We start from the raw sequence: 17236 nt of genomic DNA, 5'->3' as shown, positions 1-17236 counted from the left end.
TAGTTTCCTTGTGATAACACTGGTAACATGATCTGAATGAGTAGTAACATCAGGAAACTTCTTCCTTGCTGACATGAAACCTTCACTTTAAAAAAAATAATCAATTAAAACAGTTCTTTCCAATCTACTTGCTTTCTTTTTCTTTTCTGTCTGTTCTGTCCAGAACCAAACTGTCTTATTAACTACCCCCTGGGGACTCTAACCCTGCCTGCCTCACTGCTGTAAGTCCTTTCTACCTTGTTTCCAGAGCTTTCCGAAAGCGGTCATTCTTGAACATGGGGGTCAACAGCGGGAAATAAATGGCCACAGCTCCAGAGGTATCAGCACACACCTGTGGGGTTCAGCACAACTCCAGGGGTATCAGCACACACCTGACATCCCTGTGGGGTTCTTTGTATGGGACAGTCAGGAAGAGTTCAGGACAGGAGCATATCTGCTGTGTCCTGTCCTGCAGCAACAAAGGCTGTGAAGATGTCACACTTAAGTCAAAATTTGTGCTGTTGGGGTTTTTTTGCTAAGCTTTTAAAAATTGGCAACATTTAAGACCAACAAAAAGGTATGCAAAAGTGCTGGGGAGGGATTCAGATTTGTGACAAACTTCAAAGTTGTTTTTTTTTTCTTGACAAATGCACAGCACTGCACAGGGCTTCTGGCTGCCGCAGAATGCCTTCCCTCCAGTTCTGGCTACAGCAGTAGGTGGAGAGGGCTGGGAAGGGGCTTCAGCACCAGCCTGGGGCTAAAGGCTAAAGTCACTTTGGCTCATTAAGCAGTCCTGCCCAGTGTCTGCAATTGCCACAGTCGAGGGAAGACACTGTGCAGACATAAGCTGTGACCATCCACTCTGCCTCAGACAGAAGAGAAAACTGTTTTCCTTATTTATTAATATAGACATAGCCATGCTGGCTGACAGTCTGTTTTAGGAAATAGCTAGAAACTGAAGCTGAAATCATCTTTTCCCATTTCCAGTGCTCAGGCTAAGAAATGCTGCCTATCCACCTACACCCCTGAGCAACTACCAAACTAAATTACCCACAGGTTATTTATTTTTTTGAAACCATCTTTAGCTATGACAGCTACATGTAGTAAGGGAGGAGGGGTTTTCACAAACCATTCTGCAGAGTTTCCTTGTCATGGCTGCATTTCCACACTGCAGGTGGGGACGACTGACTCAGCAGCCAGCACTTTATAAGATTATGCTGCTACTCACTTTTGGCCCTGCAGCAACATCCATCACCAGCACAGCCTTGTGTGCTGCTGGGCGTGTGTACATCACAGATAAGATGAGCTTAACCTTGATGTTTGGTAAAAGCTGACCAACATCTGCGGGCGTGCTGGAGAGAGGCTTTTGAACAGGGAGGCAGCAGTGGAAATAAATTTTGTTATCGCTGTGCTAACTCTGATTTACTGCTCCAAAACTAGGATAAAGCAGCCAGGAGCAAGCAGTACTATAAAGATATAATTTTAACCCTCCTTTTTGAAAGAGGCTAAGACAAAACCCACAAATCTCATAGCCTCAATTCACTGTGTTGTGCTGCCCATGACTGTTTTTGCACAGATGGATTTCTCTTAACAAATCTGAGTCTAGTGGCAGCTTTCACAGACCATATGCTGCCCCAGGCACAATGGGATAAGGTGAAGTAAGGACACACAGTCAAACTTCTTGTTAGCACCCATTTCTGTTTCAGCCTTACTGCTGTTTTAGCAAGGGTTGTGAAGTTAATGGCACAGAGATGGGATGGGGGGTGAGGGTGCAGAGAAGAGGGGCTGCAGGCTGAGGTGCTCTGTGAGAGCTGAGGGCAGCTGGCCATAGCTCTTTCTCAAGCACTGGTGTGTAGCTGTAGATCACCCCACTGGCTGCATGCTGCCCAAAACACCTGGGTTGACCCTTCACTGAGGCTTTCCCAAGTCCAACAACGCACTCTCTCCAAAACACGTGTCACCAGCTCCATTTCTCATACCTCAGCTTTATGTCTTCAAAACTGGTCTTTCTGTCCTATGACATTTATGTTTGGTCTTCCACTGCAATTGAGAAGTTCAATGTTGTATCACATGTTTGTTCACTGTCAATCACATCATGTTACCTACTCCAATATTCTCCACCTTTAGTGACTATTCTCCTTCTCCATGCGAAACAGTGTGCTGAATCCTGGCCTCCCTGCTGCCCTGGTATCCCTGCATCTTACTGTGCCACAGCTTTTCCTTTGCATTGTATCATTTCTGGTCTCTCTCTTCATTTATCATCAGTTTGCATTCTGACTTTGCTTTTTACTCTTCTGTACATTCCAGTGACTTCTGCTTGGTGTACACATTGCTAGATGTTGGCAAACTGCTCTGATTTGCTTTTATAAGTTTCAAGGTATGCAGTGAAATTCAGAAGTTTGGCTTTGGCCCTGCGAGACAGATTTGCTTCCACAGTCACTTATCTTGATGTAGGGAACATTCAGAGCAAGGCAGGAAGTGCACCTGTACTTTGAGCAAAGTGAATATTAAAAGCATTACCATCTTAGTGACAGGGTGAAAAATCACAGCTGCAGATTGTTTCTAATTGCAAAGGCAAGCTAACCAAGCCAGAACAACAGAAACTCAGTGAAGGAATAAAATTTCCAGTTTCTTCTGTTTCTGTGAATGTTGCCTTTAACAAAGAGTAACTCTGAATCCTGTAACTCAGGCTTCAGCAGCTGGCAGTTAGCAGTGGTGTTCCAGAAAATGAAATTTGTAGGTAAGCCTCATATTTAACCCAGCTGGAGAGCATAACTACCCCTGTAGTCATTATTCTGTGCTAAGAAGTCTCCTGCATGTCAAGTCTGAATTCTGAAGGCGAAAAAAAGGAGATAATGGTTGATTTTTCACCTGCCTTGCAAATGCCAAACCTAGGCTTTTTATGCCAGGTCAGCACTTAAAGTGTTGAACAGCGGAGTTTCCTGAATTATTATGCAAATGTACTTTTCAGCTCTTCTCTTTCTAGCACAAGGACAAATAGCAATTGAAAGTGTTTCAGCTACTCCAACTCACCCTCTTCCTTTCATTGTCTCCTTACCTGTTCCATAAATCACGGACACACCTGGAGCCCTCACGCAGCCGGGTGTTCGCTGCTCGCTTTTGTCCCGCGCCACGGCACACGCTTAGCTTTAGTTTGGCGGGTTTGTTTCGCAATTCTTCGCGCACCCCGGCGGTCTCTAACGCGAGTCACTAACCGCTGTTTTGCTCTCTTGGCTGCCAAGGAACTGCCTTGTTCTGCACTAGCCCCGTCCCTCCAACCCTGCTTCTCCCGGCCAGAGAGACCAGCGAAGCGGCGCCCACCGTCACGATGGGCCTCACATTCCCCCACTGCCTCACAGTCGCAGTCCACCGGAGACCTGGCGTCCTCAGAGGAGCGCGGAAGCGAGGAGCTGCTGGCAGAGACCCCCGGCCAGGGAGGCGAGCCGGCCTGACCACACACGGGAGCAGGGCAAGACACCCCTCGCCTCCACCAGGCCGCCTGCCAGCCATCCCTGCCACGACAGGAGGGAGGTCCACTTGGAGAGAGAGGTCAAAGAATGTTCTCAGACACAGCTGCTGAATGTGCAACCTGGGGAAAACAGAGGTGTTTCTAGAATGAAACAGTTAATGTGCCTGTAATAACTTAATTTTTTTCATAGCTGAGAAAACTATTTTTGTCTCCATCTTTTCTACATACAGTATATTAACAAAAACAGCAAAAAAAAAAAGGGTTAAAATGATATAAAGTAAGATTTAAAATAAAATGTAAATTAAGTTTTAAGGGAATTTGAATACGTGCTCGCGCTCTCTCCAAATACTGACTGCCTTTTGGTTATATTTGCACTGTTACGTTTTCAGTTTTGGTTTTGGGTATTTTGGGTTGGTTTTTTTTTTTTAATTTCATGTAAAACTAGGGTCTTAAGTTAATTTTATTCTATTTTAATGTCAGTGTTATCGGTTTTTAAAGGTAAGGTTCTTAAAGATGCTTCAACTGTCTGAAGCGATACCTTTTAAGTAGTGAAGAAAGCCATTAAGCTCGTTCACTAGACTTGTAATTAATTGAGATGGAGGGGAATACAGGTAAACACAAGTAAATGTGTGAAAAAAAAGAGAAAAGAATGCCTCAGAAAGTCTTACAGAGTTAGCTGTAAAATACACCTACAATACTTGACTTGCATGCCTCTGGGTCCTCGCACTTTAGTGCATGTACATACTGCTACTGTACCATCACATAAATGTGAGTCAATCTGTTTCACTGTAATATTGTTGTGAATTTACCTGTACTGTACTTTTATCGTTGGTATTCTTGCATTGACTATTCAAAAAAGAGTTTTTAAATTATTGTTAGCAGTTCAACTGGCTATGTACAGCATTTACTGAGAACTTCCTTCATTTTGGAAAAACCATGGAAATCTCTGGGCATACTAAATTGTAACTGGTCTTGTTTAAGAGTCTGTTTGAGACCATGTGAAGTGGAATAAAACCCTCAATATTTACAAGCTGCTGGAATGCTTCATAATTTTTTTTTATGATGGTACTCCCCAGGTTCATTTAACAGGGGGACATAAAAGCCCCTGAGCTCCTCCTTTATTCATAAGGAGAGAAAAAAGCTTCCTAATATGAAATAAATCACAGCAAAACCAAATACTATGCTGTGCTCCACGGACTCCTGTGAGCACTGGATCAGACCGTGGGAAGGTTTCTAAATTCCATCCCTGAACTCCATAAGACATCTACTCACAGGGATTGTAGGACCCATCTTCCCAGTTTCTCTGTGGCCCTGTGGCTTGTTGTTTTCTCACTCATGGGAGTGAAAACCAGCCAGCTAAATGGAACACCAGAAATATGACACGTCCAGTATTGATCTACGATTATGTACCATCTGCATTACGCACGGAGACCAATAAACAGGGCTTTTGTAAAACTGAAGGCTAACAATGAGAAGTAAATGCAGCCAAGAATTCACACTTCTGAGAGGTGGAAACCTCTCAAGCCACTTTGCCTAAGACCATCTGTTTGGCCACATGCTTTCTCTGGAGCCCCAGAACTGCTCCGACTAGTTATCCCGTTGCTGAACTGGCTTGTTCCCATTCTGTTTCCTCAGCTGAGGTTTTCTGAGGCTCATTTGTTGAAGAGCACCATCTGGGCTCCCTAGAAGCCTTCCTGGTTAGCTCTGTCAAGAAATAAGCCCTTCACATCCTGTCCTGCTGTGTCACAGCCAGCTTTCTAGGAAGTTTAATTCAGCTGTTGGATAAGAACAAACTCCCTGTCTCCCAGATCACAGCCAGTTTAGGTCTGATTTCTCCCATATCACGTAGGGCTGTGGCTATTGACCCGAGGTCAAAATGTCCAGCTGTGGGTCATCATTACAAAACTGGGCAGTGAATGGACAGTACTGCTGTCTCATGGCTCTCTGGTGCCACAGTCAGAGCAAGGGGTGTCCAGGGCCAGTGCAGAGCAGCAATAGTCATCTTAGTGATAGCTGCCTTCCCAGCTGTCTCAAAGCCTCACTGCTAGGCTTTTTCATGAGTTTAGTACAATCTCCAAGACTGAATGCCTAAAATTGTCCGTGGTGATCACCCTGTTTGCTGAAAATCTTCCTCCTGCAACACATTGCTGAATTGTTGCGCTAATTTGGGTTTGGGAGGGGAAGGAGGAGCACAGGCAAGAAGTGTTTTGAAGGTGAACCACAAGAGTCACAATTATTGGAGAAGACTAAGCCACACCTGAAAAATCCTTCTTTGTTTTCAAAGTAGCTTTGCAGGGATAAGGGAAGGTTGCTGCTTCCTTAAAAGCTATTTCTCCTTCATGAAGCAATTGGAAGTTGCAAATGAATGAGCACTGTTGACATCTGGCAAGTAAAAATTGTGTTCTGTTTCTTGTGACAGCTATAATATTTTTGTTAATGATGCACCAGAAAATTCAGGCCACTAATCTGTTACTTTGATGCCAGAGGATGGTATTTGCCTTTCAAGTCAAGGATACCCCAGTTTGCAGAATTAGCTGCTGGCCATGAAGATCTGTGAGGATAAGCAGCTGCCTGTGGCTTAACAGGTAAAATGCTTCTGAAACAGCAGGAATCACTGAAACAAAAGCCAGAGAGCAAGCAATAGCAAGAAGGAGAAGGTTAAGCACAAATAGTGATTCTATGTGTAATCTTAAAAAGAATGACATTAATTAAACATAATCTTCTTTCTAGTCTAATTAGTGAATACAGTGACATCGAGAAATGTCCCATGTTTCTACTGGCTCTGGAAACAACAGGGTTTCTCTCTTCCAATATAGCTGCTGGGGGATTTGGGACATTCCTACCCACCTCCACATTATTCCATCATGCTCCATCATTACTTACATAAATCATAAAACAAATGACAAGTCTCTAGTCCATCTGAAGTCCTTTTACAATCTTCTGAGAGAAAATAAAAAGCCTTTTTAGAAAGTCTGCAGCTCAGTGTCTATGGGGTATATGAATTATTGCCTCATGAATAATCAGGGCAGGAGAAGCCTCACAGATTAGCACACAAGTTAGTGTAAGGGGATGTGAATACATGTGTCACAGCTTTGTTTGGTAAGGCTGAAATAGCTGGATTTCACCCAGGGGTTTGTGGTGCCAGAGACAATGGCTTTGGGATATTGCCTGCTCCTGCAATACAGAGGGCATCAGGAGCAGGACTGTGACCTGTGGCATCCCTCCCAGCCCAGACAGCTTTTGAGGTGGCTGTGGCACCCCAGGGTGATGGCATATCCCTCATGTCACAACACTGATGTGTCCATGGGGGTACCATGAGGAGGAGAAGTCCCCCCTTTCTCCCACTTCCTGCCTCTCCACAGTCACCTGCCCGTGCTGTGCTCCACTTTGCACCCCAGGGACACATGGATATATACCAGTGGCAATGGTGTATGGCCTCTTAACTCACTGACCCAAAGCAGGACAACCTGGCAACACCACACCTGTGTGGTACCTCAGTGCCTGGAAAATGACCAGGCTTGGACCATCCTTCCCCATTACCCTTTTCCCTTCATATCCTCCTCTGCACAGAGGGAAACTCCATGACCATACAGTACCCCAAGGGATGTATTTTCTCAATTGAGGTCTGATTTCTCCTGTATCAGGTAGGGCTGTGGCTATTCCTACTCTTTTCCTGAGTATCTGAACCACCAAGCCCTTCCATGGTCTCTTTTGAGGTATCCCATTTCTCACTCACTCCCTGTTCCCCAGTTTTTACTTCGTTATATGTAAATCATTGTAACCTGCTGGAGTATTATTAAGCTGCTGAGTACATATAATTTTCATACAAAATGACAGCTAATGTCTTCAGACTCCACACAGCCCAGTCTGCTTCACAGAGAGGTATAATAGCTTTGAGCAAAGTCTGCTTCCCTCCCCTGTTATCATCCCCTTATCCATCATGTGGGAGTATGAGACATTGTGCCTCAGGTTTGGGTGAGAGAGGTTACTGCCTTGCTATAGATGTCTCTAGAATAGAAGTCTAGAACCTGTCACTGAAAACCATTTTTTATTCCCTATCAGAGCAGATTTAGGACTTCTCTCATTATTCAATCTTTTTTTTTTTTGGCATACCAACACTTTCTGGAGGCCAGTGTTGTCATCCTCTGAAAAAAATACATGAGAAATCCTGAGAGCACTTGGTGATTTGGGCAGGATTTCACTGTTGAGGGAGGGATCAATGGGCTGCTCAGCAAAGGCAGTGCAAACTCTCATCCTGAAGCTGGCCTGAGGAAAGGTGATGCTCCATCCTGAGCAAGTGTTTGGAGGCAAAGCTGGGGCTGGGGCTGCACAGGCCCAAAGCAGCTCCTCAGAAGTCCCTGGTTGGCAGCCAAGTCCCCAATTTGACAGCCATCACTTGCAGGTTGGAGCTGCAGGTGGTGAAGAGGTGGGTGGCAGAATGTGCCCTTCCTGGGGACAGGACAGGGGAGCCCAGGGTGGTAGACTGAGATCTGAGGAGAGAAGGTCATAGAAAAAGAAAAAATCAGTGTACTTGGCAGCTGCAAGCAGATGGACATCTCAATGAGGAGAAGAAAGAAGGTGGTTTGGATATTGAGTTTTATATGATTCTCTAGATGGCAACAAGCCTGGCTGAGCTATGTAAGCAGATACTGCACTAAAAGGGAAGAGTGCCGTTAGGCCATGAAATGTGAATCCTGTTAAACCTCAGCAATAGCAAATAGCAATTTTTGGTTTGTCCTTTAAAATCCCTAGGTTGTTTGTTTGGGGTTTGAGTTGTTTTTTTATATACTATAATTATATTTTATAATTTCTACAGTAAAACTTTAGAATACTGTTACACACAAAAATGTCATGGACTCAGGTACTCTCCTAATCCTCCTCCTGCTCCTCTCTCCCACTGTGATCCATCTGGATTAGCCTGCAGAGGAGAGAGCTGAGTGCAAATGGATAGGCTCATCCCACAGGTTGTGCTCAGCAGGTGCCTCTTTCTCACTGAGCTGGTTGGAACCCACCTGGCTCAGAAATATCAAGCCCTGCCATAATGGAATAGGACATCATTCTGGGGTTGAAAAAATTACCCCTTTGAAATAGGAGATGAGCAGTCAATGCATTTTAGCTATTAAGAATTGCAATGTTAAGTGCTTAGCAATTTAGATCATAAATCTCATTGATTTTCTGCTCAGGGAAGAGACTTAAGCAACTTAAGACATTTGGAGAACTTTTGTCACAAATCTTTGACTACAGCTTCAGTGTGTTTGTCTTTAAAGTACAGCCTCAATTCCTGATGTTGTCTGGGAGAAGACATGTATTGTGTTGTTCCTCACTGCATTTTCTGCACTCTGCATTGTCAGGACTGAAAAAAAATCCTCTTTGCATATATGAATGAGAGGAAGAACAATAAAGGCCATGATTTTGTCACAGCTATTTCCATGACAAAACCAAAGACTTTTGAGAGGGAGTTTTCTTACTACAATGTCACTGTGGTTTGTCATGGAAATCACATTTCAAACAAAAAACAAAGCCCTGGCTTCACAAATTATCTGTGTTCCTCTTAGTCTGTGATGCTTCTGACAACACCTCTGCTTCATAATGTACACATAAAAATGTAAGTTAAATATGTTGCACAGGCATACTAGACGTATTACAAGTAGGTTCTGATGTGTACTCAAACAAAAGAATTTTTTTTGAGTAATAGGACCATTAAATAGTTGGAAGGAAACAACAATAAGAAGTTGGGAAAGACAGAGCCCCTGGAAACCAACACCCTGGACTGTGTTTGATAAACAGTGAGTCTCATTCTGATTTCCTGGAGAGCAGCCCCAGACCTGTGCCTAGGCTGTAGCAAACCTTGAGTGGTGTCAGTTTCATGGGAGGACACACAAAGGGACAAACCTTGCCTGTCTATGACACTGACAGCATCTCTCAGCAGCAGTCCACATTTGGGTGACAGGGAAACTGCAGCTGATGAGCTGCACTGTGCTGTGCTTTTCTCAAAAAGCCCCAGGGTCTTCAGCAGGACAGACTGACTTGCCACGCCGTGAGTCCTGAGGAACAAACACAGTGACACTCAGTGCAGGAGACATGGTGGGACACTGTTCCCTGAATTATGCAACATTTTTCACATCAAGAACAGAAGCAAAATTATTCAGAAACTGCAGCACTATGGGATAACACCTCCTCAGGTATGTGGGTTACTTTTACTCAGCAAATAATTAGTGCATCTTCCTAGCACAGAGCTAAATAATTTAGCACTTGGAATTTTCCCACTCAGAAGAGTCTGCCTGAGCTCTCGGTGAGCAGGCCTGGTTTAGGTGACCAGCAGCTCCTCTGATCAACATCAATCCTCCATGAAGAACTGGGAGAACCTCCACTTGCTATGGACCCTGTCTCACATAGCCCCTGCCGGCTCCCAGAACCAGAACTGGTTTATTTAGCTGTCCCACTACCAGGGTTTCTGGTTTCCCTGAGAGGAGTTAGTTACCCAGAAATCATCCCTGCACAAGCACAAAATATTCTTCTGCTGCTGGTTCTTCAGGGAACTCTGAAACTGCAATGGAGCCAGGATGGAGAATGGAGTAAGGAACTAGACCACTGTTACCTGAGGCCACTTCTGACCTGAATGGCAAAAAGAAAACACACCACCCTACACTGAAATTAAATTATCATTTGAGCCACTTAGCAAGTTAACTAATTTGATTGTGACCTACATACTAGAAAGCTTTGGATATGTGGAAATGCTTCTTTCCCTGGGAGTCAGGTCACTCAGTAAAATCTAGTTTAAAAATCCACACATTTTCTCCGAAGCCTCCATTGATCTTGTAGCAGAAACAGTCAATCTGAAGAAGCAGTAGGACATGTTTAAACCTTGGCATCTATTAGGTCAGGCCTGCAATGGTTTTAGTCTCTTGTCAGGGTAGCAGACAGATGAATGCTGACAGATGAACTGATTAGGCTTGGTGCATATTGCAGTGCAGACACAGTAATTACAGCCTAGAAACAATAATTTAAACAGAAAATAATGTATTACATGCAGAAGGTTCATTGCCAGCTGCCTAGAGGCAGCACCTCCACAGCTACTATGCAAAAGTAAAACACATGAGGCAGCACACTGGGCATTAAATCTTTATAAAAGTACATCAGCTAAAGACCAATAGTGATGTAGTCACAGAGGATAAAACAATATATATATTGAAAACAGTCTCCTAAAGGAAGATGGAAAAAGAAACATCAATTTCTCTGCCTATCTGTAAAACAGAAAGTCTCTTATCTTTTGGAATCTAGCAATGCAGGTGTGTGTATACAGGGGTAACACCAGAACCCTAATAACAGGCAGTTTGCAAGGTCTATGAAGTGGCCTTTTCCACAATAGAGTGGAGGAGATGTTCTTCAGACCAAATGGATTTTCCCAGCCCTCCTAGAATTGTCTTTTATCCCATATCAGCATCACACAACTTTTGACCACAGACTGCTGCAAACCTGTTCTTTGGAAACAGTCACCACATAGTATTTGCTCTCCTGTTTTTAAACAGCATTTGTGGGCAAAAGCTCAGCTGAGATTAAGAAGAGAAATACAATACAGAGCTTTAAAGATAATTTAAATGGACAGTGAAAATTAGGAAGTCTTTGTGATTAAAGTCTAGCAATTTTTTCTGTGCTAATGAGGGACTAGGCAAGATGGTCACTGAAGAAATGTCTGGGGAATAGCACATAAGCCATGGCTGGTATTGTTGTTTTCTCTTTTCTTTCTAAATCATTTACTTTGATAAATTTTGGGTTCTTTCCTGTATCAGTCTGATCAGATGGAGCATACAGACACAATCAAAACATACATACATAGGCTTTCAACCTCCATCACAGTGAGTTCCCTTTTTCCAGCAGGCATCTGACTGTGCTCCCATGTAAGCAAACCTCCTTTAGATGCATGTTTTATGCAAACAAGCCTTTGCTTTAGGGAGCAGCAGGCCACGAGCTGGCACATACATCAAACAGCATGCAAATCCTCCCCCACCAAAGACATGGTTTATAGCGTGCCATCAGATTGTAAAAATGTAAAACATCTGACAAATTCTGTAGGGCTATGGCACAATGGCTCCTCAGAACAGGCAGGCACTGCTTTCACAGAGCAGATGTTTTGCAAAACCTTCCCTGGAACACCTATGCCCTCAGCTGTATATTCAAAAGCCATATGTAACAGCAATTAAATGTCCCTATACTTTATGGATTAGAAAGCAGAGGGAAAGGGCATAAATCTCAGATTAAACCACGTTCACTGGAGTTTAGACTATTGGTTGGTTTTCTCAAACCAGCTTTCGCAGCAAGATGAAAACAATGTTAAGAAGGCACTAGTGTTCACTGGGAGGTTTTGAAAAGTTCAAGGGGCACCTGATTGAAAAAACTGCATTGCATGGGAAGGGACCACTTGAGGCAGAGCTGCCCTCAGTTGTCCCAGGGTTTTCCAAATGAGCAATGGGAATGGAACATTATGTCCCAAACAAAATCAAAGAGGTTTTGTGTGCTCACCCCCTCTGAAAATGTTGTTATTAGAAACAGACACCTGAAAATAATTTTCCCTCTTCTACTCAGTCCTGCCACTCTTAGCACTTCAGTATTTGAGCACTACCATGCTGTGGTTTAATAAGCAGCATGACGTACCTCTGTCTCATAACATGCTTGCTCGTCATCTCCCTCCGGAGGGACCCGTGTGCGCTGGAGACTGCTTTCCTTATGCATGCACACCGAAAAATAGGCAATTACAGAAGCACACACACGTCCCTGTGAGCTTCTCAGAGAGGGGAAGATGAAAGCAAACGTGGCTCACACCTTGGGCAGGGAGTTCTGGGGTTCGCTCTGCAAGAATGGGGAGGCTGAGGCTTAGGAGGGTCCCCTGAAGGGGCTGCCCAGCCACATCTCACCCTTCTCCTGGACACACCACAGCTGTGTCAGGAAGGTGTTCATTGTTTTTAGCAGCAAAAACAACCAGACACTCCTGGTGACCAGTGTGACTGAGTGGTTACAGAAAATCTGGAGTATTACATGAGTTTTAGCTGTAGCTGGTACATACAGTATCTGATAATGTGGACCAAAGAGTTTGGCCAATTATCATATACCAGTTACCAGCTTTGAGGAGTTTTCTCTATATTACAGCATTTTGCTGGGAATTTTTTTTTTATAGCAGTGTCTGTTGTGCTGGAGTGACCTGGAGAAGAAGAAGCCATTTCCTTAGTACAGGAAGAAATTTTGATACTAATTAAATTTAAGCAAGCAGAGGCAGGAGAAAGGAATTTCTTTGTCTCTCTGTTTTTGGCAGTGAGAGAAACATATTTACAGGGAGCTTTTTGGAACCTGGCCTCTTTGAATAGGGAATATCCATAGCCATTCAGGAAATACATTAATGCAGTAGCCATGCTGTGCAAGAAATTATCAGCTTCTAGTTATTGTCATAATGCAGGCTGGGTGCCCTTTAGCTGTCTGTGTCCCATGACTGAAGACAGGAATGCTCTTGCCCATTTTTTCTAGATGTGTGTGCTCTCTGTTAAGAAGAATTTGTATTTTTTTAACTTGGATGGAAAATCCAGCAGTGGAAATGGTGCTAATCCGGAGAGCTCAGCAAGTCTGAGCAGGAGGGGTCAGGCAGCATCACAGAGAAAATAAGTGACGGCAGATGTAAGAAACTACAGCTGTTCATCCAAATTCCAGGGGCCAAGGTGAAGAACTCAGCAGGCCTGTGTCTGACTGTCAGCCTGCTTTGCATGTACCTGCCTGAATTTTGATACTGGCTTCCCTGCTCAGATTCTATATGAGCTCAGGCACTGCTTACACAGCCATTTGCTTCTTGGGAACATATGGAAGTTTGTTTGCTCTCCTGTGATGGTTGTTGTTCTTCCAGCTGAGAGACTGAGGCATTTAGATGTTAAATTATTTATTTAAGGAGGTGCAGTAGGGTTTGGAAAACACCCAGTTCCTGTTCCTTCCTAGGCGGCATTGAGTACACCAGGCTGCCTTTCCAGTGGATCAATGGCAAGGTTTAATAAAAGTTTCCAAATCCTGTGAGTTTTTCCAAGAAGCAAGAAGGGGCCATCAGGCTAGAGAAGGTGAGCCTGCAGAGAGCATCCTCTGGTGTTATGGAGCTGGTGTCTTAGCATTGCCAAATAATTTAGTTGGTAAGTTCCTTAAGGAAATTAGCGAGCCTCATCTTATAATGTCTAAAGCTTCACCAGTGAGAGCACACAGAGTGTTACAGCCACAGACATGACCTCCAGCTGCTGTTGACCTGGACTGGATTCCCCTGGGCTGCACCATCCTGTTCAAGGCAAAACTGTCCAGAGACCAGCTCTGGGTGCTGCTGGGCTTTCTCCATGAGGAGAGCAGCCCTGGCTGCAAGGATCCTGGCCATGGGCTTTCACTGTTGCCTCTCTTGAGCTCCCCAGAGGCAGAGGAGAGAACCTGCCTCCCACCAGGCTGCTGTGCTGCATGCCTGGCACACAAGGGAGATGTTTCCCATTTTTGCCAAAAAGGACAGCACAAAACAGCAGCACCATAAATCCCACATTTTAACTGTTTTCCTAGCACCCAGAGTGTGAAATATGCACATGCCTTGACTACAATGATGGAAAACACCTTTCAGTTCAGCCAACATCTTTGAGGATTTCCTGGGAGTTGCAGGTGGCACTCTGCCATACAGAGGGATTTAAACCCAAATGAGAACTGGTATCAGCGGTGACTGAGGAGCATGGATCCTTACAAAATATGTTGCTTGCAGGCATGTCACAGACTGGCAGTGACATCAGTCTCAAAGGTGGTGCTGGCCTCCTGCCACCACTCAGCACATCTAAAGGCCAATTTGGCAAGGAGCAGGACATTGTGTGGAGCTGTTTGTACAGCAAGTAGGGTGCTGCAGGTTGGGAAAGTGAAATCTGGAATCACCTTGAACCATTTCTTTATGCTTCCTGCACTGAGAGTGGGACCTGAGTTTAAAGCAAAAAGAAGGAACAAAACAAAAAGGTCAGCTTTGTTTAATGTTCCTTTTAGTTCTGTGGATAGCACCAGGTTTTTGTCTGTGCCCAGAAGCTTTGCTTATACTCTTTTATGGTGAGAACCAGCATAGCAAAGTAGCTGGGACAGGCTTTGATTGAGCTGCTGAAAGAGTCCTCAGTACCTGCAGAGCTGTCCTTCCCAGCTCTGTCCTCACTCAGCGCATCAGGGCCTGGCATGGAAAAGGAGGATTCATGTAGTGCCTGTTGTATGCTGAGCACAGTGAAAGCACTCCAGCATCGATTCTGTGGGCACTGGCTTCCTCTAGAGGGAAATGTGGCAAAACTGTTCCTAGAAATCCAGTGCTGTTCTCGGAAATGAGAAAGGTTTGCTGTTAGCAGTGTCAAAGCATCAAACAATTCCTCCACACATTCTCAATAAGATCAGGGCACAATTTTAAAAGACAAAGTGTTCTAAATTATCCTGGTATGTTTATGGCTGAGCAGTTCACCTATGATATTCCAACCTTATTCTCCTTTAGTATCAAGAAGAGAAGCCTATTTTTTGCCTTAATATTTGAGGAGGGCAGAAAGATCATGGGTTTAGAACATTCTTCATCATTATACATAATTTTGCTCTGTTTATTAATAAAGAGCAAAATTAATAATAATTTCTCCACTCCTCTCAAATGTCACCCTCATATTTCTTCATAATTCTTCATTTAAGTCTTAAGCATTCAAATTACAGATAGAAATGAAGGCAGATATGGAATATTATAGATTGCATCTTCCTCTCTTTGTGTGATTCAGTAACTCTGGCCAGTTACTCTGCTTAGGCTCTAGAAGTATTGGTAAATCTGTAATTTCTTCACAGAACTCAGCTTCCCTTTCTTCCATGGTCTTGGGCCCCGATTCTCCATTCTGCATTTACACAAAGCACACAAGGGATTTAGCAAGGAAGAGGATATGGGATCAGGCCCTGGCAGCATGCAGAGTATAAAGAAATTGGCTCCCACTGGGCCCCCAGCTGGCAGCGTTTACAGCTCTGTGGCTCTCACAGCAAATCAATCCCTGTGCCAGAGCCCAGAAACAGAACCCACTCCCTGCTCCTGCTGAGCAGCAGTGCAAGGGCAGGACACAAAGCTGCTCGGGCCTGAAGGATGGCATTTCATGGTGCCTTTGAGACTGGCATCCAAACTACTCATCAGGGGTGTCATACTCCATTTTACATCACATTTGAAAAGAAGAAAGACTACTTAAGCTGTGCTAATTGTCCAGGTAAAAAAAACCAAACTGAGCCATCCTATTTGTGGCTGCACCTGAAGCCTGTAGCTTAACTGGCATTGCTTGATAAAGATGAACAGCACAAGGATTATGGAGATGAAGAAGTACTTCTGCTACTTCACAGGCTGTGCAGACAGCTGAGGAAGGTGAGAACTTAGCAATACCTTCATCAGCACCTGTTCTTCCTTCCAGGGACCAGCCTCTGTCCATCCACAGGTGTGTTCATCTCTCACATTCTGACAGAAGATCAAGGACTCTCATTCTAAGCAGTTTCTTATTTCCAGCCAAAGTTTCAGTTGTTGCTTTATTTCATTCTTTGCCAAAGCACAAATGTTTCAGACCCAGACCAAGACCCTGCCTCTTGCCAGACATTTTTACCGATTTTAAAACTTTGGCCAGAAAATATATTGGCAAGGCTTGATCCTCCTGGCAACTTCTGAAGACATTCACATCTATGTAAAATAACCCATGGATGAAACTCTTTGCAGAAATTACTCTGCTAGTTGCACTCAGAGTCACTAAAGTGACTCAGGCAGAAAGTCCAGCCCAGATAATTTGACTCAATGCCCTTTCTGTGCTCCCTCTGAATAGGAAAATGAAGGCACAGTGACCAGAGCACTGCCAGCCACGTCTGCAGGAGCCCCCTCACAGATAGAAAGCAGAGATTGCCCAAGGGTCTCTTTTCTTCCACTCCATTTCAAAATGTACCCCTAAGTACAATTCTTCCCTTGGTTTTCACCATACTTAAAATCTTGGATTTTGCTGAGATATGTTTAAGAGTCAGAATCAACTTTTCTGACTTTTAAGGCTTCTTGTTCCCTACACTGTTCAATGCGCAACAGCCTAGCACTATGTCAGTCATGTTAGACTGCAGATAGCAATAAAAATGAAGATAATGGTAAGGATATGTGATAATACACTGAAACAACAACAGTTTTTCTATGGTTGGGCCATTAGAACAATAAATATTTGCTGCCTTGGGGATGGAAGGTTTTCTCTCTTGGACACGATTTGCCCGCTTTTATACTAAGCAGAGTAATGAATTTTAACTTCCACTGGAAAACAAAATAATTCGAACTATTCTTGCCATCAAGGAAAATTGAGAAAATGCTTTGAAGAGCAGTGTTGGTTCTAAACCTCTTAAATAGGGGTAAATAGCAATCCTGGGTTTGCAACCAGCTTTTCCAAGTTAAGAGTTTTCATGGGCACTCACTCATCCTGATCCTGTTACAGCAGTGTTGTTTCAAATCAAGAGAACTACACAGAATTACAGGGGAACTACTGTTAAAACCAAAAATGCTTCAATTTTTGTTAATACTAGCTAAGAGTCAATACATTATCTGTGTCACACTGTAAAATAAGGGATTTTTTTAATGTTAAGATGCCACAGAGGCTCCATGAGCTGAGAATATCAAACCCATATATTACCATCAAATCAAAAATAATGCATCTAGCTATCATAGGAGCTCTTCCCTGTGTACCAGAGATGGGAGAGTGCTTAGACCGATGTGGGTTAATGTCTGGGAAAGCATTC

The 17236-nt window shown here is 43.8% G+C and overlaps 1 protein-coding gene across 10 annotated transcripts in view; it reads left to right on the top strand.

Moving 5' to 3' along the window:
• The window catches only part of MTCL1 (microtubule crosslinking factor 1), a 102758-nt gene extending 98280 nt beyond the window's left edge, over positions 1–4478 (top strand). For 5 of the 10 annotated variants that reach the window (XM_059466674.1, XM_059466627.1, XM_059466681.1 and 2 more), the window contains one exon: positions 3222–4478. In XM_059466674.1, the coding sequence (XP_059322657.1) occupies positions 3222–3431 (210 nt within the window). In that variant the 3' untranslated portion in view covers positions 3432–4478. Of the gene's footprint in view, positions 1–163; positions 222–2135 lie in introns of all 10 variants that reach the window. The other 5 variants (XM_059466686.1, XM_059466694.1, XM_059466665.1 and 2 more) reach the window with 3 other exon arrangements.
• Positions 4479–17236: the final 12758 nt, after the last annotated feature.

This window comes from Ammospiza nelsoni, chromosome 1 (assembly GCF_027579445.1).
Source record: "Ammospiza nelsoni isolate bAmmNel1 chromosome 1, bAmmNel1.pri, whole genome shotgun sequence".
In the NCBI taxonomy this organism is placed as follows: domain Eukaryota; kingdom Metazoa; phylum Chordata; class Aves; order Passeriformes; family Passerellidae; genus Ammospiza; species Ammospiza nelsoni.
The sequence above is the reverse complement of the archived record's forward strand: the minus strand, read 5'-3'. Positions and strand labels throughout refer to the sequence as shown.